Below are 27,042 nucleotides of genomic sequence, written 5' to 3' on the forward strand. Positions count from 1 at the left end.
GAGGTAACCTTAGTGAATAGCCATCACCCATAAATACGTCAATGGTTGATAACACCGGTGCATTCCGGGTAAAAGCTGGATGTGAAGGCGCCATTTTGGTTTCAGATCTAGTTTTGTGTAACCGGACCCGTTTTCAGGAGCTGCTTTAATTTGGGTGTTAACATGCCATTTGTTAACTTTCTGTGTGCCGTCATTGATAATATTAGTCTATGCAAACGTCAGTAATGTGTAACTGTAACAGTTTTCTCCAGAGGACACGCAGAGAGCTGATGATGGATACCACAGCAACGACTTTTGCCACCAATGCCTTGTTATAAACAACTGATGACTGGTTTTAGAGCTATTATATATTTGCATACGGTCAGTTTCCTACTTTCTGACACAGTACGATCTACTGTGGAAACCAATCAAAGGATCAGCACGTCCTTTTCTTGAACCGCTGAATTGTGTTCATAAACATTCGTAATTCATAAAGTTTCTATTACCAGACTGTTTTCGGCGCACACCGTTCTGTAAAAACACGAGAGGACATATTGGGCAAGAAAGATAAGATTGTTTTATGCTACGCTACTCTAAGAAATAGCAAGATTTTGATGGTATCCATGTATAATGCTATTAATTGCTGAAATCTATCATATACTTTGCAAGTTTTCTTTGATTGTAGAACAATACATGGCGTGTATTCTTCATTCAGAATCCAATAAACCCGAGGCCGGCCCGGATAGCACAGTCGGTAGAGCGTCCGCTTCGGGACCGGTAGATCCAGGATCAATCCTTGATCGAGTCACACCTAAGACATTAAAAGAGGAAGTTGTAACTTCCTCGCTTGGCGTTCAGCATGAAGAGGATAGTGCAACGACTGGTTGACCCGTATCAGTATAATGGCTCGGGCGGGGCGGCTTGCTTGCCTTCGGTAAGTCGTCTCAGTGAGGCAGCACTAAATAAAAGAGCGGTGGAAATCCGTCCTGCAACAAGGAGGCACATTACACGTACATGCACCCTAATGATTCTTTCGTCGTCATATGACTGAAAAATTGTTGAGTACGACGTTAAACCCCAAGCACTCACTCACTCACCCAATAAACCCGTTATAATTGGTAAATGTAATTGACAGAAGTTGGATTTCTAAGAGCGCAAATGACTATTTTTTCAAGGATTTAAAACAAAAATTAAACCTTATTACAAGAAAAAAGGGCAAAAAGTCGTTATAAAATTAGATTTTATTCATTTGATCGGACACTAGCAGAAGCCAAACTAATACATAGCCTTTTTAGAGAAAAAAACCCTTCCAAGATCCAGAGTGTAAATAGATAATACTAAGTGCAATTAACATCAAGTCAGATATTAATTAACATAGTAGTTATGATACAAACTAATTAAACTAAACACTAGTAATAACTTAACCCACATTCCTAAAAGAAGCTAAATAATTAACTCTTTAATAAAAATGTTACAACCGATAACCTAGTAAATAAACAAATACATAAATAATAACTTCATGTATGTCAACTGCACGTATTTATCACCAACAAGTTAAACGTATATATATTAACATATATTAATAACAATTGTCATAACAGAATGACGTAGAATCAGTACTTGGATTTTGCAATAAATTACGCAATACGTCTGACACTGTTAGCCAGGGATAAAGGAAATATTCACATAGCACTTGGGAAGCATGGGGATAACATTTTAAAAGGCAACAAATTTTATGCCCGTCAATTTGATTGGCGCTTAGTAACGATACGCCCACTTTCACATTTGTAACACCCCCGGTATCGAATGCAGGGAGTGTGTGTTCTTTTAATAGCTAACCGTACACTGCATCTTATGTTTTTGAACAATAGTGTGTTTTCCGCTCCAATGTTGAGAAAATTTTGAATAACGTGGTATAATTGTAATATACTCATAACGAGCTTCATAACTTATGTGGATTTCTTTATTCTACGTTAGATAGTGGCGAAGCAAATTAATGAACGTAATTATGCAGTATTGTTAAAGATAACATTGACAGCCTACTTATTTGTATTATCTACACCAGTTTCAAACGGGTGAGAAGTTGTCTGGAGAAGGGAAATTTGTACGCGTTCTCCATTTCAAAGACTCGCCACGATATGGCTGCAAAATTGCCGATGTGGTGTTAAGCCACAACCATTCATTCATCCATTTCAAAGTCTGTACTTTGTCGTTTTAAGTGTGCATTAATCATCCATTACTCTGACGATACCTATGACGCATGATCACGATGTGTGACGTCACAAAGGAAATCTTGATGAGCTGGATGTCAACTACTGCTTGTAAGCTGTACTTCAACCGGATGTGTGGAAAGATTGGTGTAAACGTGATTATATCTCAGATATTTTGATGTTATATTTTGAAGTACGTGAGTGCAAACTTTTCCACATGTTTAGAACTAGAAACGCATGATTTTAATAAAATGTTCAGTTCCAATCTGGCCCTCATTTAAAACTTTATTCTTAAATATCACCTGGACAATTGCCAACAGTTTTCTGAGCGTCGAAACATTATTTCTGGAGAAAATGAAATATGAAATATTCGCTAATATTGAGCACCATCTATTTAACAGACCATCTGTGACCCATTTCACCCAGAGAGATATTAACGTTCCACACCTCAGACTGCTAGTCAAGAGCATATTAGCATATGGTTTTCTAGACGACATATGTTGCTGTCGTAAACACAGCACTCTTTATGAAATGGCCTTTGCTGGTCAAAACACCGGCTTTGGAAAAGGAAGGAATAAAGGTAACAACAGCGTTAAAAAAGCCTTTCAGTTAGGCGTACAAAGCAATATAGAGGGACTGTTTTTGCAAAGCGGAACACAGAAGAGTTAAATAATGAACATTCACAGTTCGACTTAAATTAAAAAGATAAAAGGCTTGTCAAATGTGGTTCGCCATAGAGATATACGTGATATTTACATACAAAAGAGCAACGACAGCAGCAACAGGTCAACAAGTCTTCCGTTGTCGATATTTACTTTCGGCAAGGTAACGACATGAATTCTTTGGCAATTCTTATGTAGAAACATGCTAGCACTGTGGTGATCATCTTTTCACTGCCCAATTTCCATAAAAATGATATATGTTACGCGTAACCATGTGAACGAGCTTTTCAACACTTATAATTGGTGGATTTACCTTCTGATTTCGATTCTGAATATCGGAGTTGAAATCCCTACTTGGTATTCAAACTGAATCCTCCAAGCTTTTTATCGGAATTGCGGTCGGTTCCATGTCATAATGACGTATACCCTAATCGTACCCACCGAGGCCGTGGATAAACCTATATATAAAACAAATGCTGCGGCAAAAAGACCAGCACTCTTGTGTTAGTTCCCTACACAATGTCTAACACGCGTTTAAACTCAGATCTGAAGATCGCCGTATTTAGAATCTCGTGAACTATCGGTAGACGCGATGTTTACGATCAGCCAATCACAAATGGGAAGCAGACAGATTCGCCGTTTCCCTGCTCGCCATGTTATCTAGATTCGACAAAGATCAAATCGTTATTCCATTTTTCTTCACCGAGACCTAAATATACAGCCTGTAATCATCACTGACTTCCCATGCATAGGTCTTACAAAGTACGGAATCACGGTCAGGGTCTTGTATCATTAAACCTCTTACTTTGCACATACTCAAAAATAATCTGTTAATTTTAACAAAACTTCTGTTGTTTGAGTGATAATACGATTCCATATTCAACATAAAAATCCTGTTGATCTAATACAACCATTATGTTGAATGAATGAAATATGCCTGTTATATTCAACAGCAAAATCTGGTACAATGACAGAATTTAACTTTAGCATAACTCAAAATACTTTAATTTCAAGGTTATTGGTGTGAGAACACGTTCTTCCCCACAATCTATGTGTACGCTACCAGCTTAAAGGAAAAGAAAACAGAAAAATTATGCGAAAATCAGATGAAAGAGCGTCAAAACTTATTTGCAAATATGATCTTTAATTATTTTTTTTTTTTCAAGATAAAAGGGTATTTGAAAATATTTTTGTATGGTGGGTATTTGGGACCAACTTTTGGTATTGATAAGGATGTGATGCTTGTCTAACAAATTTATTTGAATGTGAATTTGTTGTTTATAGCGGAACATATGAATCTAACCTAAATTATGATAATATTTTTTAACATATTAAAAATATAAATTGAGGTTTAATACATTTATTAGCTGAAAAGAACAAATTCTAGTGCAAAAATATTTATTAAACCTGTGTTACATCCTGTGTTAAAGACTATAAATACCAAAAGGTGGTCCCAAATACCCACCATACAAAAATTATTTTCAAGTGCCTTTTTCTACTTAAGGAAAAATCGGAAAAGACCACTTTTAGGGATAACTTTTCGCACTCTTTCATATGAACTTTATGTCATTTTTATGTTTTCTGTACCTTTAATTACCACATCTTGTAAATGTATATACGTAAATGTACATGTATACAGTGCTACTTGAATGGCAGGATCACAGCTCTACACGTTGTTGCCAGTACCATTCATTATATGTCTACCAAGCGTTTGCTCGGTGTACACAGTAGTTCTATAATAAATGAACTATATAAATTGAAAGCTTTTAAAAAATTCTTCTCAATAACTTATCAAGGGAGAAATCCAAAGAGCACTGTGCCAATCTCCCTGCGTCGAACGTTTGTATATTTGTTAAACACCAGCGCCATTATTTATAAAAATCCCAGAGACTAGTAGTACCATTCAGCACTTAAACGATAAATTTTGATAGCTTAAAAGCATTTTGAAAAACACAAAATTAATTGTGCTTAACCTATTTCCCGCACTTTCTCTTCCATAATTTTAGTTATAAACCTAATGCTGGATACAAAACATAGCTTAGCACTTTAAAGGACGAGCCATTCCCGCCAATATTATTTCGGAACTGCGCTGTTGTTCATTGTTCAGACATGTCTTTCGATGACGTGTTGTGAAGAAAATGGTAACGTTGCATACCGATGTATTACAAGAAAGCAATGATCCATCTACCGTGGATCCGAGTTGCCACTGCGCGGAAATAGATATCCCAGTGTACATGGATAGACTGAGTGCGCATTTGGTAAACTTTTGGATTCCATTTCAATGGGTCAAATGGAAGAAGGGTGTACTGCATAAGAGGCTTCCTCCACACTGTAAAAACTTCATACGAGAACCTTGTGATATTTAGATCATGTTTCGTTTTTCTTCATAGGCTAATGCCAATGGAATAATTGAATATTCATGTATATCTGCCTAATATTGAATCTTTGATATTGCATGAAAAGCCAATGCTTTTTCTTGTTATTTTTGCCTATGAAAAATACTTTGCCTTAAATTTAATCAGATATATATAAATGTATATATTACACGGAAAATACGATGCACAAACATATCTTTGGAAAGGGATTGTTCCATAATACTGTTAGATATTTATCTTCCTTTTATTTAACCACGTCTTAAAATATCACGACACACACAACTCCCATTCTCTCTTTCGACACCCCCACCCCACCCCCTCGTTCTCGCGTACGTGTCCCTGTCTACTATGGGGTATATAATAAGCTGACACTAAGCTCTACCCATATATGCGTATTTTCAATTCGGTTATCCAGAGTTGTCTCCCTTTGTATGGTTATCGGCCGTTGGGAATTTACGTGCGTTCTCGTTGGCTGACAGCTGTCTCAGGTTTAGGCCGTGGTACCGATGTTGGGTCCATTGAGAGGACAATCGCTTCTTTGTAGCATGAGGTCACTGCACGTGTAGCGGCCTTTCCTGTTGACCTGAAGATACGGCCCCCATTCCGGCTTCGGCGATATCACTTTCTTCAGGAGCTAGCAAAACAACAACAACAACAACAACAATAACAATATAATAATTTTTCTTTTAACTGGATCGTTTAAAGCCACATTCAAAAAATTTTCACTAACGGCCAGTATATTATGACTGCAACATCGGAAAAACCGGATTGCCATGAGTACACCACCGACACCGAGAACAAACAGGGAGAAAAAGGGAATCAGCAGCATCAAGAGATCTGCGGTTATATCATCGTGGGCCTACCAAGTTTTGGATCATATTACAGAGGACTTGCACATTGTCATAGTATAACAGATCTGTATTCAAGCAATCTTAGCTTCGGCTGGTATTTCTTCTATTTCTGGCCCCATCAGCACATTGGACGTTCGTGGGATCGTATGCCTACAGGAACCTGTGCATGTTCAGTGTAACATTAGGCCTACCCTATTTCACCTAAATTTTGTGCAATTTTCAGGTGATAATTTTTCCTTCATTCTGACTGATTTAAAGTAAAAGAAAGGTAAACTACGAAATAAGGTTTATCATACAGACATCTGGAAACTACGTAAAAACACTTGTTTTAGAGTTTTTAAGGGTGTTGAAAGGCATTAAAATATTTGAAACTTTTGGTGGGCTTTATGAGCCATACTGACGGTATCTAGGACCTATGAAGTCACATCACCTTTTTATCCTGATGTTCACCAGAAGGAAGGAATTCTCAACAACATTATTTCAGTCATCTTACTGTCATGGGTAAAACAGTTATTCCAACATTCAGTTGGATTGAGTTCAAAAAACTTCCTGTGGCATCAGGGTTCCTGACCTATGATAGTATGGTCCATAAATCCCATTCTAGGATTAAAATGTTTAAACGCCTTTAAATCTCTTCACAAAAATCTAAAAAAAAATAGATGAAAGTATATTTATGTATGGTTTTAAGTGGTTAATTTTAGTAGTGCCTACTTCGATTTTTAATGGACCTTTAATTAGCACCTTGTTTTTTTTTATCAAACTTTAAAATAAATACATACCGTATTCATACATTTAATTTTAGGCGGGTAGGGGTTATGGAGATGGGTCAGCTGGCCAGATGTACATATGCTGTGGCCAGTTTCACCCTCATATAGCTTATGCAGGAGTCGCATAATCCTACCAGCTTCCTTCATTTCCTTTGTATGTCAATGGCAATATTGTGTCTAGAGCCCCCTTATTGTGACGTAGCACACAACTTCTGCATAAGTTATGGTTTTATGAGGGTGTATGAGTTGCCTATATACACAAAGAAATTAACGAGTCACCATCCTGGTTTTCACCGAGGCGATTTTGTACACATGCGAGTAATACTCTTCTGTATCAAGGAGTGTAAAATGTGGGTGGTTGTGAACTGTGTGACCCTTTGGCTGATGAAACACGACGAAATGATTGTGTTTAATGATAACACATGCATTTCTGTCATCGCTGGTTTTGGTGTGAATCAATGGCTTTAGAAGTATGGTTCTAGAGAGAGCGGCGTTAAAGCAGGGCTTTGAATTACTCAGTAAAAACCTCATTTGAAAGCGTTTTACGTCAACATCGGGTGTATCCGCCGTGAGTCTGGATGACAGCCTGAACCCGTCTCCTTATACCACTTGTCAGCCTCCTGATACTCTGATGGGGAAGTCGCTGCTATTCTTCGTGTAAGGCAGCTTCCAATTGGGCCAGGTGGTTGTCGTGTGCAAGCAGGGAATCCAGCTGTACAGCTTACAAGTGAAAGCTGCCTTGATCATTTGATAGATAAGATCATTAAACACATGTGTAGAAAATCGCCACTTAATTAAGTTCTTTGTGTATATTTAAACATTTACATGAGCAATTAGAATAAAACCATACATGAGGTAAATTTAAAAGAGACGGTATTTCACTGGTTGCGTCCTACAATTTACCACCTATGGCACTGTTGCCGCTCTGGTTTTACTCGCTAAACTGTACTCGTTAATATTCTAATCCTGCGCGAATTTCCAGGTCGACTAAATAGACGAAAACGTCTTGAACACCTCAGTTGGTTTAGCAAGGATCTTCTGTATACGGCCATTGTCAATATGGTCCGTCACAGTCATGCATTTCACAGAATGAGGCGTACAACGGTACCCAAACTACGTTCTGCCAAACTTAACCAGCGTCCCCCACACGGCATTATTCAGCTTTTTTTTGCAAGAGTGTAGAATTCATACACAAACACTTACAGGGAGTATTTGTCTTAGTGGCAACGTGTGTTAGGACGTAAGTCAATCTAGCGTAGGTGGCTAGCATGTTGTCACTTATTTCAGTATTGTACATACAATTTGTTACATGTTAAAAGTTTTGAGTACAGGGTAAAGCACCAGTCAAATAAGTAATATAGCACATTAAATCGGTATGGGGTATACACACTTGTATAAGTAGGACGGATTTTAAAGAAATGAGTGCCGTAACAAACATGGAACCTGTTGAAAAAAATGTCTGCCAGGTGACGACATAAGTTATACGATTCAGAACGGCCAGTTGGCGGATCGAAAGTGTGCACGCACGTTATGTATGTCAGCTTCTCTCAGAAAAAGATCAACCAGAAGAAATTATGCAGAAAAAGTTTGAATATAAATGAGGATATATCTAGATCGTTACATAAAATTTAGCGAGCTACTTGGTGCATTATGAAACGATGTATGTTTTGTGGGATGCATCTTGTGAAATTAAATGCACTTTCGTTAGTTTGATTTTCAATCACACCATCATAGTTCTGAATTTTCGACTTATGACGCCCCCTTGGCAGTTGCATCCCTTGAAACAAACCTTTTCCCATCATATTCGTTCAATATATTAACTCATTTCGTTTCCACAGTTAAAACACACACACACACCCAGAGGCCACGCATGCGCAAACTATAATCAAACTCTAGTCCAGTTTCCAACACTGTGAGTAGAGGTGATTTCCCAAAACAAACTGCTAAATTTCGCGTCAAGCAGTTCTTCGCCACATTTTGTAAGTTATTACCACAGAAATGTACAAGTACAGCAGTTAAGACACCAGATAAAAACAAAACAATCATGATTTTTGATTCATTTCTACCACATATACTTTACGTGATTTATTTTGTCCCACAACCAAACTCTACCTTTTTCCAATGGAATTTTCCTAATTTCTGAAAATGAAAGTTAGCAAGTCCAGACCATTAAAATATGTCTATGCACCACTAAGCATGGACGAAAAATGTATATCTGCCACAAAGAAAAAGAAACAAGAAATAAAGTAAGCGCTAGTGAAACAAATTCTGAAAACTATACCAAAAGTTACTTATTTTTGTATTTTGTCTGATTACTTAAATAGTGGTTTAATGTTATTTTTATTTATATAACAGCGGGCAGGTTTACCGGAGGAACAAACCGGAGTACCCAGATAAAACCACCGCCCTTCGACGGCGTTGTCTCTGGTTGAAACCTGGCGAAGTTCAGTCGAGTCTAAATTGAACTCTAGGCCACCACAATAAGTGTTAATGACGCACGAACTTTTTTTTTGTCATGAGGTTGGGATAGCACGCTCGTTTGCACCAGCGCAGATTACAAAACTAAACTGCACACAAACTTTTTTCAAAGAGGAAAATAAAATCAGAAATTGAACATTTCACATCATTTGCATCCAACATTAACAATGTGGTTCATGACATCTTAACGGGATTAGCTAAATCCCAGCAAAGAATTTAAGACATTGGCTACATTTTACTCACTCAAAACACACCTAAAAGTAAGATAGTACTTTTTGGAATATAGTATCTGGTATAGTTTCCCGTAATTTATAAGCCCATGCTAACTTTTTTTTCTGGTTTTCTTTTACTTTAACAGATATAACGGAAGGAGTGTTGTAACTTGAGGAAGAAATCTAAACTACCATACTCAACCTGTTAATAATAATAATAATAATGTTATTAATTATACTATATAAATAAGAAATTTTGATAGGTACCGCAGAAAAAACGAATGAGGTTTAACCAAATGCAAAACTAATGGTTATGAAATATTCAGTACACATGGGCGTCCAATAAACATAATGCAGATATCCAACATTCAAAATTTCAATTTTATCGGCTTTACCGATAAAAGCCTCACAAAAGCACAATGTGTATTCAGTCTCGAATATTTATGTATGTCAATTACTCCCCGTTTGAGAAAATTTACATGTATAGACTAAATTATCACTAATTTACACTAAATATCTTCATCCCGATCTTCCCTTGAAGACTCATGTGTTTTCTTCACTTGGTTAACACACTGTGTTAGTTGTACCCAAGCAGATTATTTATGGAGAGAGTAAAGCTCCAAATACGCAGGCTACTAGAGCGCTAATAACCTGGAGTCACTTGCACGAAGCCCTCCTAACGTTAAGAGCACGTAACTACCATGGCGACGTAATACCTACAGAACTTGTAGCCATGGTGTATCTAGTTACGTGCTCTTAACGTTGAGAGGTTTTCGTGCACGTGGACCCAAGTACTGGCGTGCTAGTCGGGCACAAATGGCGTTCATCTGCGTACATTGTACTATAGGAATACATTTTTGAATATCTGCGTTATTGTTTCACCCCAACATACAAATAGAGCTACTTTGGTCAATGGTCAAGAAAGAGCTTTCTGGAAATGGAAGTTTGATTGTTTTTTTGCAAAGTAATGTCGCCAGCAGAAATTCAACTAAAAATACCAAAACACAGTAAAAAACTAAAAGCTATTTTTACGGGCAATTTTAAATTGAAGTAAACGAAATATAACCTCAGAGAACTCTTTCTTTTGGCTTTTCGCAAGTGCAAAATCAGGAGGCTGCAGATGCATGCAAATTTGCGTAGTCAAAAAGACAACATGAAAAATCAGTAAATCCAGGTAATATCATACCTTCATAGAGCCGGCCTCTCGCCAAATGTAGTACACCATCCAGCCGGGGATACAGCCAATGGGGATAGCCGTTATGATCCAGCCAAGGGCGTTTGCCCAACCAGGATACACGTAGTCACCCATGGTGAGAGGCTGCGTCTGAATGGCTGAGAACACGATCAAAGCCTGCAATGCAATCAATGATGTAATTTTATTTGGCATAATTTAAATTAATCGCTGATAGAATGTTTCCTTACAGGGATGTCTGTGCGAGAGATAGGCCAGTTCAGGCTATACTCTAACTAAGCTGTTTTTTAGGCATGGCAAATTTATTCAAGCGTGACCAAAGCTGGAGGATTTAACCAATGAAACCCAATTTCCACTGTCAGCCAATCAGCGTCGATTCTGTATCCCTTTTTTTCAGTTTAATTTGCTTTTTTTTCTTTAAGTTATTGTTAACCATTTAGACTCTATGACCATAACGGTGATGTTGTGCGTTCACCCCAACAATTTTGCCGATGAATAGATTTCACTTACGACAAGAATGCCGGGAGAAACAAAGCACCACATGATCCGGAAGTAGATGAAGGGCTTTCGACCAATCATCATCTCGATGTCCTCCGCAAATCGATTGTATCCTGGAAAAGGAAGAAAAATGAATATCCCCAGAAAATGAAGACAAATGGATGAATAGGGAGTTCTTATTACAGCTATGCGTTCCCGCTAAGCCGAAAGAAATGCCCAGGTCAAAGTCATATTTTCTTCTTATTTCCTTTCCAGATAAAGGTGATAATTAATGTTGCCATAATGTGATATTTCTAACATTTTCATTTGGATGCTGTGTAATTTTATTTTTGATCTTGACGTTTCATATTATGTAATGTATGTTAAGTAATAAATAGAACACTGCTTAGTTTGCTTGTTCCGATAAACCATTAAATGTAGACCTCTCATGTCTCACTCAGAAAACATATACATGGTAATAAATGTGCTCAGTCAATTGTTTTATCAATGTAACTATATATCATTTGATAATGTTTTGTGTTTTACATTGTACTAGAACATTTTTCACTGGGTTCGAGCTTGCGACCACAATGTTCAAGGACTGATTGGTGGAATGGGTTAAGGACGGCGCTAGGATAAAATTTTCGCATCAATTTAAACATATGATTTGATGTGAAACTAAAAAAATACGATTTGTAATTTTTTTACATTTTTACCTCCATTTGTCATAACTATATCTAATCAATTTATTATCTGGTCTGATTTCTGTTTTACGCCGTCCTTCAAGAATATTTCACTTATACCACGGCCAGCGCAGTTGTGACGGGAAAAAACGGGAAAGCGCCCAAGGGAAACGAACGTCTTTCTGCAGACATTTAATCAAGGCCAGGGGGAGATAACGTTGAATGTAATATCAAACAAAACGCCAACACGCACCGTAAATCCAGTTGAGTGTAATGAGTTCCATGAGACCGACGACAAGGAACGGATATCCACCAATATTCGCATCAATCAGAGTCAATAGGTATTGTCCACCCTGGAGAGCAAAACAAACAGGTGGGTCAGGATTACCATTATATGTGGGGTTGAGTCAAACCAGTGTATGCAAACTTTGAGCACGATGCGAGCCTTTGTAGCCCCGGCACACGTATGTTGTTCTAGAGCATAATAGAAAACATTAATCAAAAAGGGTTTGGATTAATAATATAAATATTCTTACAGAACTACACTAGGACAGGTGCGTCAGATCAGTCATTTTTTTTCTTACCTTGGAAATACAACGCACATGTATATAAAGTGTTGGTCAAAGCACACGAGTATACCGGTACTACATTGCACATGTGCAAATAATTATACTCAGCTATTGGGACAGTATAGAAACGTTGCACAAAACGGTATTGAAACCAGTTGCTTCAATAATCAGGTCAATTACCCTCTGCTTTGGACTTGTGTACAGATTTCGAAGGGCATGAGGCCACCCAGGAAGTAACGGTGATATCAGATTCCAATAATTGACTACATTTTGTTAATTAAGGCGTGTGGTTGACGTGAGAACGCAAAAAGTTCTGTGCATATTGTCGTTTTTAATCTAAATTGAATGGGAAAAACTATCCTCGCACTTTGCACGTCACCTGTCAAAACTTATCAGGGATTGATCAGCTTTGAAAAAAAAGAAGTGCAAGCTGTTAACTGTCTTGTTGATTACATATGTACTCAGTCGATGTAGTCACACAAACTTATACACATACAGCCTCTATCACCAGATGCCCTTTATTTTTTCGTTACCTGTCACACTATAAGTTGGACATGCTTTAAACTTATATAGATTTTGTAGGATATCATTTTCCATTCTCGAAAGGCTCTTCGATAACGAAGAGATTTGCTTGACAAAAAACGTCGCAAAAACTTCTGTAGATACTGTCGTTTTGTTGTATAAATCCAAATTTAAAAGGAAGCGTAATTAAATTATTCTCGCATTTTTTCACGTAAGCTGCCATAGAGCCGAAGAAGACTAATGGCGTAGAATTTCAAACAACTTAATACGTGTTATACTGAGGCCCTTGTTGATTACACATCAGTGCTAAAATGTCTTGAGTTAAAAAAAAAATACAAATTTGCTAAAGACAGATTTCCACCTTTCCGTCCACGTGCTCTGTTTATGTGAAACCTGCCTCGCCGTGTGTTTTCAGTTTTTTTTGTTAATTATGTGGGTTTGTATAGAAACTTCAGGATGAAAAAACTTCCTATGAACAAAGGATCACATCTGATTTCATTCAAAAGTGTTTTTCAATCATGGAGAGAATTATCCCACACGATGTCGCAAAAAGTTTTCTTAAGATTCTCTCTTTTTGTTGTGAAAATCCAAACGGAAAGAGAGGCGTAAATAAATGCATGCCCACCCCCCTCTTGTTTATTCGCCACCTGTCAAACGTTGTTGGCTATAGAACTGATGATCTGATGTTTCGAAAAACTCGATTTGCTGTCTGTTGATGGTCTTATTGATTACACATATGCGTTAAAAATATCTCGAGTTTATTAAAAGATACAAAATCGGTTCTCCACATTTCAGGCCAAGTGCTCTATTTATATGGAGCCTGTCTCACTCTGGACTTTCAGTTATTTTCGTTTTTCATTTATGGGATTACTGTTTCGTTCGTATTTATGTCAACCGTCCATAGGGTTTACGGGACAAAGAGTTGCCTATGAAGAAAGGATCACATCAAATGTCAGTGATCAAATGCATTACGATAATGGCGAAAATGCTTTGACACAAAAGTTGTCAAGATACACCCGTCTTATTCGAAAATTCCAAATTTACTAGGAAGTGTAATTAAAGTGTCCACGTGTTTTTGTGTTCACCTGTCAAAGATTGCAGAAGACTAATGGTATGGAATTTAAAATAGTTCGATGTGCAATATGTTGATTGTCTTATTGATTACAGAAGTTCGCAAAAGAGTCCTGAATGTTATGGAAGATGCCACCCCTCCCCGTCCCCCAAAACGGATTTCCGCAATTCCGTCTAATTGCACTCTTTGTATGAAACCAGCCTCGTTTTTGTCACGCCTTCGTCGGTACATTTTCGGGACATCGAATCAGGTTGTCGATACATTCCCCACTTTCCTGGATGCGTTGTCAGGGAAACTTTTGCAGATGTGACGTAAGTATTTTTTTCATGTCAAATTGTTTCTTCATATCAAAAAAAAATGCAGTAAGAAATGCCTGACAGAAACCACTGGAAGTACATAAATCTGAAGTCGCCATTTGGGTGGTTGACACAGGGTGTATATACAAACACCAGGTCTTTGTTTGTCCCCGGTATATGGCTGAGGTGATTTAAGGGATGGTTGTCTTCCGGCTGCCCGGGCAAGTATTGACAGACAGCGGTGACACAAGATTATCCTAACAAGGTCGACGTGCTTTAAGAAAATACTGGATAGGGCTGTTTTACATGTATGTACATACATATACCACTCCTAGAGTATAAATGATGGAACTATACGTGGATCATTGCATTTTCTGTATGTAGACATTGTTTTTCGTAACATAATCAATGAGAACAATAAACTGTACATTATTCTTTTGTTTGTTCATCATTTTCTTTCAATTTTGTAGACATTGAGGATAAACAAGTATTAAAGCCGATGTAGCACAACTACTGTGATATGAAGGTGGTTAAAGTATTCCATGCTTAAAACTTCGTCACGTGCTTTAAAAAAGTGGTTTTTTTTATCTGTGTTGCTTTTTAGCAAATTGGTTTGCCTTTGTTGTATCTTGCTCTTCTGAAATGGTTTTTAGAATCGAGGTTGTTGTAGGAAATACAAATAAAGACGGTTATGTGGTGTCACATTTGATTGTTCGCTTGAGTAATTGAACGGTTGTGTGAATGCGACAAATCGTCCCCAAGAGAGCTTTGAAGTGGTATCGGTGTAAGTACTTTACTATTTGGTAAGCTCAAATACCAAGATATCATTTACTAGTATCTCCTGTTCTTTTAAACAAGAAATTTACATCAATCGTTGCTTGGTTACAGACTTACACCCGTCAAAAAATATCCAAAGTCGATGTTTAATGTCCAGCTATAGGCACCTGGTGCTGGAAGACGAAACTGGCAGACGAAATGGCATTCAGACTGAGATCGATCTATCACGCAAATCGTCTACCACCTGGTGATTTGCGCCCGGGATGCTTAAACTCTGCGTCAGACCGTAAGAAACTGACAACACGTTGTTCAGATAGTCATTTTAATGGGGAGATTTCCCGCCTGATGTAATTCGGGCCTAAGCCGAGTTGATCATGCCGTCCTTTACCTTGACGTTTTGTGAGCAAACTCGTTACGCAGTACTCGTGCATTTTAAGAGAACAATGCTCATTACAGTTTGTGCCCCAGTTGACACGGCACGGGAATAGGTACCCAATTTTGTAGAAAAAGTTTTTTTCATTTAATCAAGATGGCTTCCTTGCACACAACTGGTTGCATACTCCTTAGAGCGCATGGGTCACTCTCTACGTCCGCTTTACATCACTGTAACCAATAGTAAATTTTGTACAGAAATCTAGAACAACGTCCATATCACTGGGTTCACGTATATCTTTCATATATCTTTCATTGGTTTTCCTGGAGACGGTTTTTTTTTTGTTTTATTTATATATAAGTTTTTGGAAGTTAAAAATGTACTTAGTTTGATAAAAAGAATCCTATTACCTGTGTCGCCATTGGAATTCCCAGAATGCAAGTGAGTATAACTAGTCCGAGGCGACAGAGAATAGATGGGACTTTCTGCCGCAGAAGTTTGGGATACTCGTCTATGACGCTTGTGATCACAGTCTCCATTCCAGAAAACTGCAAGAAATAAAATCATAATCAGTTATATTTGATTATTACATTACATTTGAAAAAATGTGGTAACTTACCTTTATAGCCCCCCACCCCCCCCCCCCGGAAAGATCACGCGCAAAATACCAATCATTAATACTGTGTTGTAATTTTCTTCAAAAGATTTCCAACGTCTACCGATCAAATTTTAAATTCATATTGATGAGCATTTGGAATTATACACACAGAAAAATGTGTGTGTGTGTGTGTGTGTGTGTGTGCGTGTGCGTGTGCGTGTGTGTGTGTGTGTGTGTGGGTGGGTAAGTGGGTGCGAGCTTGCGTGCGTGCGTGCGTGCGTGCGTGCGTGCGTGTTTTGCATAAATATATCATAACTACAATGTTATAGCCACCACATTTACTTTTAGATTTTTTTCAAAATTTGTTGCCACCGTGAAACAATCTTGAATTCGGCGTGAGACACCAGTTAAATAAATAAATAAATCCTACCTGTGACATGAATACAGGAATAATTTCACATTTTGAAACTTTGTAACCCAAAACAACTTTCAACAAACCGAGGATTTTAAGCCTTGCTTCTTGAACGTGCAGGAATTAGAGGAACGACTGATTACGGAAAAGTTACCCATAAAGGAAGAGCGTATCTGTACCTGAGTGCTGAATCCCAATGTCATCATCATGAAGAAAAAGAGGAGGGCCCAGAGGGGGGCTATTGGCATCTTTGAGATCGCTTCTGGGTACACAATGAATGCAAGACCGGGACCTGAGCAAGAAACGGAAGCATACACGAGCCATTACAAGAACGACCACTGATAGTTATAGAACATATTCAGTACGTAGAAGTACAATATGATTTTTGTATGCAATGATTGTGGCAACGGCTGCAGAAAGTATTTAGTACATAAGATTGATTGATTGATTGATTGTCCGTTGTTTAAGGCCAAACTTAAGAATAATTTAAGAGATTTTTGTATTTGTAAAACGCCCTTTAGGAAAACTGTTATTGTTTAGTTTTGATTTAGTCATGTTTTGTGGCAAACAACAAATTATTTTTGTCTCTTTCGTTTTTTATTTGCGTTATATTTTCCGATGCAGGTCTTACCTTCGTCCGCTACTGCGCTGATGTTCACACCTTTTTCATACGCCATGAAGCCCAGTACAGAGAATATAACAAACCCAGCGTAAAAGCTCGTCATACAGTTGATGACTGGAATGATGAACGCGTCTCTACAAAGGTAATTATAATGTACCGATTTTTTGGACATGCAGAAACCTAATTACTGCAAAAACAGTCAGTTAATCAGCGTCAATTGTCCTGCGTTATCATTAACTTTTTAAGATAAAATTTCTTTATTTATTTCATTGGTATTTTACACCGTACTTCAAGTTTATTTCACTTACGACGGCGGCCACCATTATGGTGGGAGGAAACCGGGCAGAAACCCACAACAATCCACAGGATGTTGGCAGACCTGCCCACATTTTAAGATAAAATCACATACCTCATGCAGTTGTTAAGGAACATAGCCTTATGCATTAATGACTGCCAAAACATCGTATATAGGGTTATTTGTTGTCATTGGGTTACAAAAGAAAACCGCATACCTCATGCAGTTGTTGTTGAACCGGTTATAACTAGCCATTGCAACGAGACCGCCCTGACACGCACTGAGGGAATAGAAGATTTGTGCCGCCGCTTCGCTCCACACCTGCCGAAGAAACAAATAGGTATTCCGAGGTGATGGTTCAATTCCAGGGAAATTTTCGGGACCTCACTACCTCCACTTTTCTCTGACTTTCTTGTCTTCATTTTCTCACTTAGGTCCTTTATATAATCTTACACATTATTACTTGGCGATCACTTGCCTTCTACCATTGTGGTATACATAGTGAGTGTTGTCTGCGGATGATTTGCGTTACATGTTGGCAAGTTCATCATTTACTTGCCCAAGGTCGGTGGCATATGAAAAGCATTTGGGTTTCCCCATCCCAAAAAGTTCGCTTTCATATCAGTGAACGTTTTAAAATGTTGAACTTCAAAACATCAATCAATCAATTAGTGAGTCGTTATGAAATTGATATGGGTCCACTTGTGATTAAAATAGCGGATTAAATATTGACATGAGCAAATATATCCTTCGATTTTTATCGTCCTACAACAGAAATGGTTATTCTAACAGAAAACAGCAATAAAATAGCAATCCGAGGAACGCATTAACTCTCTAATATTTGATAACGTTTCGTTTAATCTTCCTGACTGCTTGACGATCCATAAAATATGCGAAGATAAGCACAAGCACAAATGCTGTATATATCTAACACACACACCCCTCCCGCCCCCACGTTCAAATGTTAGGGAGATAACTTTGGCATTCCCCAGGGTAAGTCAGATTTCAGGGCAAACTGAGTTAACTATGAATTTCTAAACTGCCTTTGTTCTTAGTGGTTTCTGTGACCATGGGATTAATCTGCATTTGTACACGTTATCCTTAGATTAGCGGTAATCATATACCATACCCAAAGCTGTACATGCACATATTTTACCAATGCCGCTGTAATCGTGGTGACGAAAACGCCATGTTTCACCTAAAGCAACATATTTGTTGAGACTTAACCGATTGACTGTTTTATCCATGTCCTCAGGGCCTTATTGATCGACACATTTACACCAGAGCTCTACTGGATTGAGGTAAAATTCCTAAAAAGCCTAGGCAGATATTCTTTTTTTATATAAACCATTGCTTTGCTTCGCAACATGTGAAAAATGTCTTCTTGTTTGCCGGTTGTTTGCTTGGCTATGTACTAACCGAATTATTAGCGGAGCTATTTATAACTTTTGAGATTGCCGCTTAACGAGGTACTATGAGTTATGACAGTTTAGAAGATAAAGTGATATTGGGACTTAACAAGCCTAAGAGAATCGCATGGTTTCAGTATCATCTAGAACGGGTGTTTGCGTGTGATAATTATGAAACAGGATCTGTTACACCTTATTCTGCTTACTCTGAAAAGAATGTGGGCGGAGCGTCTGGGAATGATTGACATACATGTATTCTTATTGGCACTCACTTTCCAACACAGACAGAAGGAGAAAGGACAACTATTCTAAGAGGCTTTTGGACTGTCTATACGTACATCAGCACTCAGTGTTGTTAGACATGGACAAATCTGTACAGAGGACGTAGAGAAGTTTTTGTTTTCATTTTTAGTGAAATCAGTGTATTGATTTCACAGTACAGCCATGTATTATAATCACGAGCATTGAGCTAAGCTATAATACAGATCATTATTTTGTGAGCTATATATTACTACCAGTCTTGAACAAAACTATAATGCAGATCATCATTTTGTGAGCTATGTATTACTACCAGTCTTGAACAAAACTATAATGCAGATCATCAGTTTGTGAGCTATATATTGCTACCAGTCTTGAACAAAACTATAATGCAGATCATCATTTTGTGAGCTATGTATTACTACCAGTCTTGATCAAAATTATAATGCAGATCATCAGTTTGTGAGCTATGTATTACTACCAGTCTTGAACAAAACTATAATACAGATCATCATTTTGTGAGCTATGTATTACTACCAGTCTTGAACAAAACTATAACACAGATCATCCGCTTTTAAGCTATGTATTACCACCAGTCTTGAACAAAACTATAATGCAGATCATCAGTTTGTGAGCTATGTATTACTACCAGTCTTGAACAAAACTATAATACAGATCATTATTTTGTGAGCTATGAATTACTGCCAGTCTTGAACAAAACTATAATGCAGATCATCAATTTGTGAGCTATGTATTACTACCAGTCTTGAACAAACCTATAATGCAGATCATCAGTTTGTGAGCTATGTATTACTGCCAGTCTTGAACAAAATTATAACACACATCATCAATTTGTGACTCGAAATACCCCTTTAATCTTATATGTAAACAACGGTATGACGTTTTGGAACTACTCAAGTGACAACAGCGCAATGCCGCAATGTTCTATTTTCGACTGTAACTAAACCCGATAATAAGGGGTTATATAATGATATTTTTTAACAGGTGACTGATATTAAACTATACTATTTATTATGCAGGATGGTGTGAGGGTGACGGTGATTCATTGAGATTGGTACTGGCCCCGATGGCTCAATTGGTAGAACGTCCGCTTCGGAAGCGGTAGATCCAGGGTCAATCCTCGGGTCACACCTAAGACCTTTAAAGAGTTTCCTCCCTGTTACGTACGACATTAAACCCTAAGCATTCGCTCACTCATTGAGATTGAAGGAAATATTGCCCTTCAGCATTATATACACTAACAACATAGATCCACTAAGGCTAAACTTGGTCATGCCATATATTGCTTACAACATAGAGTACGGGCTACAGAACCACAGCAGCGTCAGCATGTATATGTTGGCTCGACATTTCGCTGTTGTTATACCATTCGGAAACCTATATTAAGCCAAATCCTCTACGGCTGCGTGAAAAGCAGCTATTAGTGGTGCCCTTAGCTCTTTGAAGAGCATGCGGGCTTGCACGTGCGCAGCCGACTTTACAACGGCTCATAAACCGACCCCCGGGCTTCCAGACAGACGTACAGAGATGGCAACGGTTACGAGCTTTACTCAAGCATTTTGATCTTCATTATATCACCGCGTGCAGTGCCTCTGCGCCTAGACTCGACTTCACGAAACTTCCTAGTTTTTTTTCTTTCTTATTTATTTCTTTCTTAGTTATAATTCAGCAAAACTGTTTTGCTTAAGAAGCATCTGCACCATGAACTCTGAAAGGAATAGTTAGAAGAAGACAGAGTAACATCCTTCGAATTTTATGTTGCTCACAGCTGTTATGGGTTTTCAGTTTGAAAGATGTAAATGTACATTTAAACATCGTTGCGAAGCAACAGAACATGAATGTTTCCACCATGCATAAGGAATTTATGTCGCGATAGATATACGCCTATTACAGAACAATTTACACTGGACATAGAGATAAAAAAAAATACCGCATGAAGCAAAATTCTGAAGTTTTGGAAGATTCGAGGAAAATCTGGACCTGGATGATTGAGGACTGATTTCATCTGCAGAATGGCAACAGGGAAGCTTTCCCGAATGAAGTAACACAACCAAAGTTTTGTATATAAACTCGTACGATGACGATTGTTGAGCAAACTGGGGTAGATACGGTTATATATTACAAGGTAACGATGACGAATCTAGCTTGACCCGAGTTGCCATTGCGTGGGAGAAAATATCCCAGTTGGCACTCTTGCTTATAGAAACTCAACTGCAGTGAAAACAGGCCCTCAAGCAAATAATTTAATATTAACCTCTCACAATGCCAGGAATTGCTTGTCGGTACTACTGTACTGCGCCATGATGTAGGGGTGCGTCCCGAAATATGGTCAGAAACAGTAATCAAACAAATACCATATCAAACAAATACCATTGAAAAGAGCATGCATTTCCTCACATGTGCATGCCATAAAAATTTTAATATGTACATCCAGTTGATAAATTATAAATACATTCAGCGCCAAAATCCACTGTGGGCGTCTCCATTTTGCCTAAGAACTAGCCCTGAAGTCTTGTGTGTTAGGAGGAGAATTTCTGTCGGTCCATTTTTGACAGCAAGACAAAGTGCTCTGATTGCTTTGAGAACAGACTCATAGCTGTATACATGGCGCAATGATCAATGCTAAAGAGGCCAAAAAGCCGCCCACGCGTTTGTCCCTTCTAAAATAAAAACCGTATAGATCTGGGGGGGAAACATTTAGTCCGGACCGTTGTCATTTCATCGTTAGCTTCATGTGTGTTCCTTGGTCGTAATATGTACTGTAGTAAAAAAAAAGAGCTAAATAACCCGGGATTGGGTAGTCCAATCCCATAATACAGCTTACCCAAGGAGCGTAAAAGGGTAATTGGTTTTGGGAACTCGATATCTGTGCGGGAGGTAGAGTCGCCAGAGGCGTTCATTAAACTAACTGGATTAGGAGGTACAAAAGACGTTACGCATCTTGAAGGACAAGGTCAAATACAAGATCAATATAAGCGGTTTCAAGGTCACACGGACCAAACAGTCCGTGTTCACGTGGATATAGTGTCAGCATTCAGATGAACAGATTGGTTCACCCGGTACATGGTTAGGTTATTGTTTGTTGAATTAAATTTATGTATTTATTTCATTGGTGTTTTACGCCGTACTCAAGAATATTTCGCTTATACGACGGCGGCCAACAAGGGAAGCCCACGACCATCCGCAGGTCGCGGCAGACCGTTGAATTAAACAGGCTGGAGTACACATGATCTCTTCACATACTGTAACATCAGCCTAAAATGTGCGTTCAGAATATATTGTCTGGATTAGAATGTTGTGGTTTTATCAAACCACACGGTTTCCTTCTCCACTGATTTAACTTGTACCTCGTCATATAAGTGTACCGGGTTACACACCACTCCAAGAAATGAATGGTCTTTAAAGATAAGACAAAAGCAACATAAAAACATCATATAAATAAAGAAATATAATTTCAAGATCGTTATCGGCTGTAAATTTTATCCATAATCATGCGGATACGTTGCTGTGGCCTCCATAGCCAAGAGGTTACCATTCAAGCGCAGCACAGTGACCAACGGGCATCTCACCGGTACGGTCGCTGATAGTTCAAGTCCAATTCATCCTGGATTCCTTTCACGTCGTGCGTGTGAAGGCCTGCCAACAACCTGCGGATGGTTGCCGGCTTAGCCTGGATTCCTCCCGCCATAATGCTGGCTGCTGTCGTAAGAGTGAAATATTCAGGAGTACGGCGTAAAACAAAAATCAAATAAATAAACTTAAAATTTAAATTCTGATATCGCGCACATTTATTACGTGCTTAGTCAGTGGCTAAAATACCGACTACATACCGACGCTTCCAATAATTTCGACCACTTAGGTTTGATGTAATACGTGATTCCATCAATGGCGCCTGGTAACGTCACACCCCGAATCAGCAAAGCCGTCAGCAGTATGTACGGGAATATGGCAGAAAAATACACGACCTGAAAAAAAAAAATAGGAAAAGCATGCAGTTGAAACGGTAAAGCTTTTAAAATCGGAAAACAACTGAATATATGGTAGAAAATGTATTGCACAGACAAAATCTAAACACTTGACTTGAACGTTCATTTTCCTTGATGCATGGTGCCTTTGCCTTATAGAGTGAGCGAGTGCTTGGGGTTAAACGTCGTGCTCAACAATTTTTCAGTCATATGACGACGAAGGAATCGTTAGGTTGTATATAATGAACCTCCTTGTTGTAGGACTGATTTCCACAGCTCTTTCATTTAGTGCTGCTTCACTGAAACGACCTACCAAAGGCAAGTAAGCCACCCAACCCGAGCCATTATACCGATGCGGGTCGAAAAGTCGTTGCACTATCCCCTTCATGCTAAGCGCCAAGCGAGGAAGTTACAGCTTCCTGTTTTAAAGTCTTGGGTGTGACTCGACCCAAGATTGTTCCTGGATCTCCCGGGCCGGTTTGCGTTATAAAAGCAGTACCAAAAGCTTTACGTGAGATGAACATGGGTATTTTCTATACATTGTTGTGAAGAAGCTTACATATCTAACACCGTGTTCATTAGAGTATTGATACAAAGAATTGTTAGTTTGTGGAGCTGGAGTTTACTGTTAGTACCAAAACTATTCCAATCACATCCTGGTAGTGTAATCTTACCGCATGCAAGTATTTAACGGCCATAGACAAAAGTGTTGCTTAACTGAAACATAATCCCGTAAGTATTGCCTAACTGGACGACAATGCCATAAGTGCTGCTTAACTGAAACACAATGCCGTAGTCAGACATGGTCCCCACCCAAACAAATTGCTCTCGCACCCGAGCCATCGATACTTAATCTATTCCCATGCTAATCGACATGAAATGAGGCATCATATATCTCCAGGTTTCAAGTCTTAGAATTTATCAGACCCCAAAAAGTATGGATATACATTTGAATTGAACTGAAAAAAAAGTGTTAGTTTGTGGAGCTTGAGTGCTGTATATCTGTAACAGTGTCACAATACAAACGTAATCTGTCGATGCGTTATTACGACTCCAGCGGGTTCTTAGTGAACCTGCATATTTTTAAGAAAACAAACTCTAAAAGAAAAAAAACTATAGCAGTTCTTACTATTTAAACTCTAATACAATGTATATTGTACATTTGTTGCTATTCAGCGAATTTGTTTACACTACATTACATTATCATCGCAAAACTTTATTTACAGGCAGGATCAGGGCAAATCTAGTTACAGACGTTTTGTGCAAGCTCTTCTCATCAGATGTCATCGATGTAAAGCGTCTAGTCCGTAAAGGGCAAAACCAACATAATCCAGTTCGTCGAGTTGCACAGATAAAGGGCAAACGGCAAATATGTATACGTCTGCAACTCTCTTGCAATGCCAGTCTGGAGTTGAGTATATCATCCTTGTTTACTGATTGGTGCCTTATATAAGCTAAGACTGAGGCCAGGTAAATACAAGGTCTGGTATGAATCATTCCTCGATAAACATTTGGCTTATGCTTTGAAATATTAATGCCACTCGTGACATAGCTAGGTTGTTGTTTTCTTAAATATTGGGGACTTTTGTTCGTATCACCTTTGCCCACAGGCCTTTATTACGTCAGTTTTCGATTTCGAATCCCCTCTGAATGTGTGTTCGGTATACGTACTGCGTCTTTATTATGGTGTGTTTGAAAGAAAACTAGGGCTACATGTGAAGTGGAGGACTTTCAATTTTGAAACCTCTTTTGTCATGTTTGCTGAAAGACGAATAGTGAAGAAAAATCCATAAAAATAATAAGTTTAGGTGGAGATATTTTTTCCAACTTCATAAGCTAAATTTACATATTTTTCAAGCGTATTTTGATATTTATCTTTTCACGCGTGCTTTTTGATCAACATGGAACCTTGGCAAATGGAAACTGCCTGGGGTACAATGGCTCGTGCAGAATAGGCCGCTAATGGACGTAGACAAATAGCGTTAGAGGGTCCAGACAAAAGGGTAATTGACTTAGAAATTCAATATCTTCATCTATTAGCAAATGTTAATCTTACCTTGCCGAAGGACTGAACGCCCTTAATCAGAACACAGAAAACAACCAGCCAGGCCAAAAGATGTACAAGGACCAGCTTCCAGGATAGTGAACCCATGTCCTCGATGCCACTGGAGAGGCCAAGTACGTTATTACTGAAAGCATAATAATAATAAATCAAATGTGAGGTCAGTGGCTCCGTACTAAAAGAACACTGTCGGGGTAACATTGCGACAGATCTCTGGGAACATCACCGAAAACACCATTAAAATATTAACATCAAATGATAATTGATCTCAGGAACATAACCTCAACATAAATCATATACATCACAGATTTTTTTCACGCTACGTAAAATTCGTTGCAGTAGCGTTCGCGGTCTTGTTCATGTGTTGTAATTCCGGTTGCCAACTTGCCTCGGACCTATGACGTCATGTGGTCAAACACTGGCTTGACCTCTCTGGCTTGGTCTACTGCGGCTTTAAGTCAGAAGGTATGTCAATTGTCTGGTGGAGGGCTGAGGTACCGGTGAAACATTCTTGACACGGTAACTGGGTTTTAAATGTGAATCAAAGAAGCGAATAAAAATCTGTTGATGTAAACATAAACCTTTTAATTATAAAACTACCTTTTCACCTTGCGATTTTTTCAAATGGTCTTTATTTAGTCACCCCTCTTCCTCAAATTAAAATACTCAGGCAAAATAGGGAATGCATTGCACACTGATGGATGTAAAGGAAAAGATCCTTACTTCTGGGACATTGTTAATGCTTGTAGCAGTGCATATGTGCTGATCTTCTTTACTCACTTGTAAAATTCCGCACTCGGCGATTGCGTGTTGTTGATATCCGCTAGCGTCAGATTTCCTGCACACGAAGCACAACGTGACATTATGACAGCAAGATATGTCTACATGACAGCAACAACTGTTACCTCAGTGTTTGTGTCTTTTTGTATAATAATTATCATTATTAACGTTGCACATCATCAAAATTATTATTATTGTTATAAACGTTACACATCATCGTAATAATAATAATTATTATTATAAACGTTACACATCAGGGGTCTCTGTGGCCCAGTTGGTTGGCGCGCTAGCGTAGCGTAAAGACCCAGGGCCCTCTCACCAATGGGGTCACTATGAGTACAAGTCCAGCTCATGCTGGCTCCCTGTACGGTTATATCGAGGAAGGTCCCACAGCAACCTGCGGATGGTTGTTGGTTTCCCTCGTGGGCACTGCCCGGTTTCCTCCCACCATAATGCTAGCCCCCGTCGTGTAAGTGAAATATTCTTGAGTACGGCGTAAAACACCAATCGAAAAAAACGTTACACCTCATGATAATAATAATTATTATTAGGGTTACGCATCATACATATCCAGCATGTTTTTCTAAGGGATACAGAAGATACAAAATCGTTTCTGATTGGCTGTTGTGAGAGCTAAGCAAGTCTGAGCTGAGCCGGATTTCAAGAAGTCTGGATCTAATCCAGGAAACCCTAACTGAAATGTCAGCCAATCAATTAATGCCACATGAAGATGTTATTCCTGTGGATAATACCTTAGGTTTATTCTTTCACCAGCTCCAGGCAAGTTTTCAATATGGCTTCAAATTCACAAATGGACTTCCGTGGCCGAGTAACTACAACTCAACAGCCTCTCACAAATGCGGTCGCTGTGAGTTCAGGACCAGCGTATGATGGATTTCTCTCTGGTTGTGCGTGGGAAAGTGTTCCAGCAGCCTGCGGATTGCCGTGAGTTTTCCCCCTCGCTCTACCCGGTTTCCTCCCACCATAATACTGGTGTAAGTATAAGCGAAATATTCTTAAGTACGGCAAAAGGCGTAAAACACCAATGAAATAAAGAAATAAATCAAATTTACAAGAACCTCACATCAGCTGAGTTGCGATTGAGGCTGTATATATTTGGTTTAA

The 27,042-nt window shown here is 38.6% G+C and overlaps 1 protein-coding gene across 5 annotated transcripts in view; it reads right to left on the reverse strand.

The window, feature by feature from the left end:
• Positions 1-1,708: 1,708 nt before the first annotated feature.
• The window catches only part of LOC135464615 (sodium- and chloride-dependent glycine transporter 1-like), a 65,347-nt gene continuing 40,013 nt past the window's right edge, over positions 1,709-27,042 (reverse strand). For 4 of the 5 annotated variants that reach the window (XM_064742065.1, XM_064742067.1, XM_064742066.1 and 1 more), the window contains exons 6-17: positions 25,918-25,975; positions 25,132-25,264; positions 22,941-23,075; positions 17,640-17,743; positions 17,137-17,261; positions 16,685-16,797; positions 15,906-16,043; positions 12,140-12,239; positions 11,237-11,337; positions 10,721-10,885; positions 8,957-8,983; positions 1,709-5,860 (exon numbers count right to left, since the gene is read on the reverse strand). In XM_064742065.1, the coding sequence (XP_064598135.1) occupies positions 5,717-5,860; positions 8,957-8,983; positions 10,721-10,885; positions 11,237-11,337; positions 12,140-12,239; positions 15,906-16,043; positions 16,685-16,797; positions 17,137-17,261; positions 17,640-17,743; positions 22,941-23,075; positions 25,132-25,264; positions 25,918-25,975 (1,343 nt within the window). In that variant the 3' untranslated portion in view covers positions 1,709-5,716. The remainder of the gene's footprint in view (positions 5,861-8,956; positions 8,984-10,720; positions 10,886-11,236; positions 11,338-12,139; positions 12,240-15,905; positions 16,044-16,684; positions 16,798-17,136; positions 17,262-17,639; positions 17,744-22,940; positions 23,076-25,131; positions 25,265-25,917; positions 25,976-27,042) is intronic. The other variant, XM_064742069.1, reaches the window with a different exon arrangement.

The sequence above is a fragment of the Liolophura sinensis genome, chromosome 4 (genome assembly GCF_032854445.1).
Source record: "Liolophura sinensis isolate JHLJ2023 chromosome 4, CUHK_Ljap_v2, whole genome shotgun sequence".
Classification (NCBI taxonomy): domain Eukaryota; kingdom Metazoa; phylum Mollusca; class Polyplacophora; order Chitonida; family Chitonidae; genus Liolophura; species Liolophura sinensis.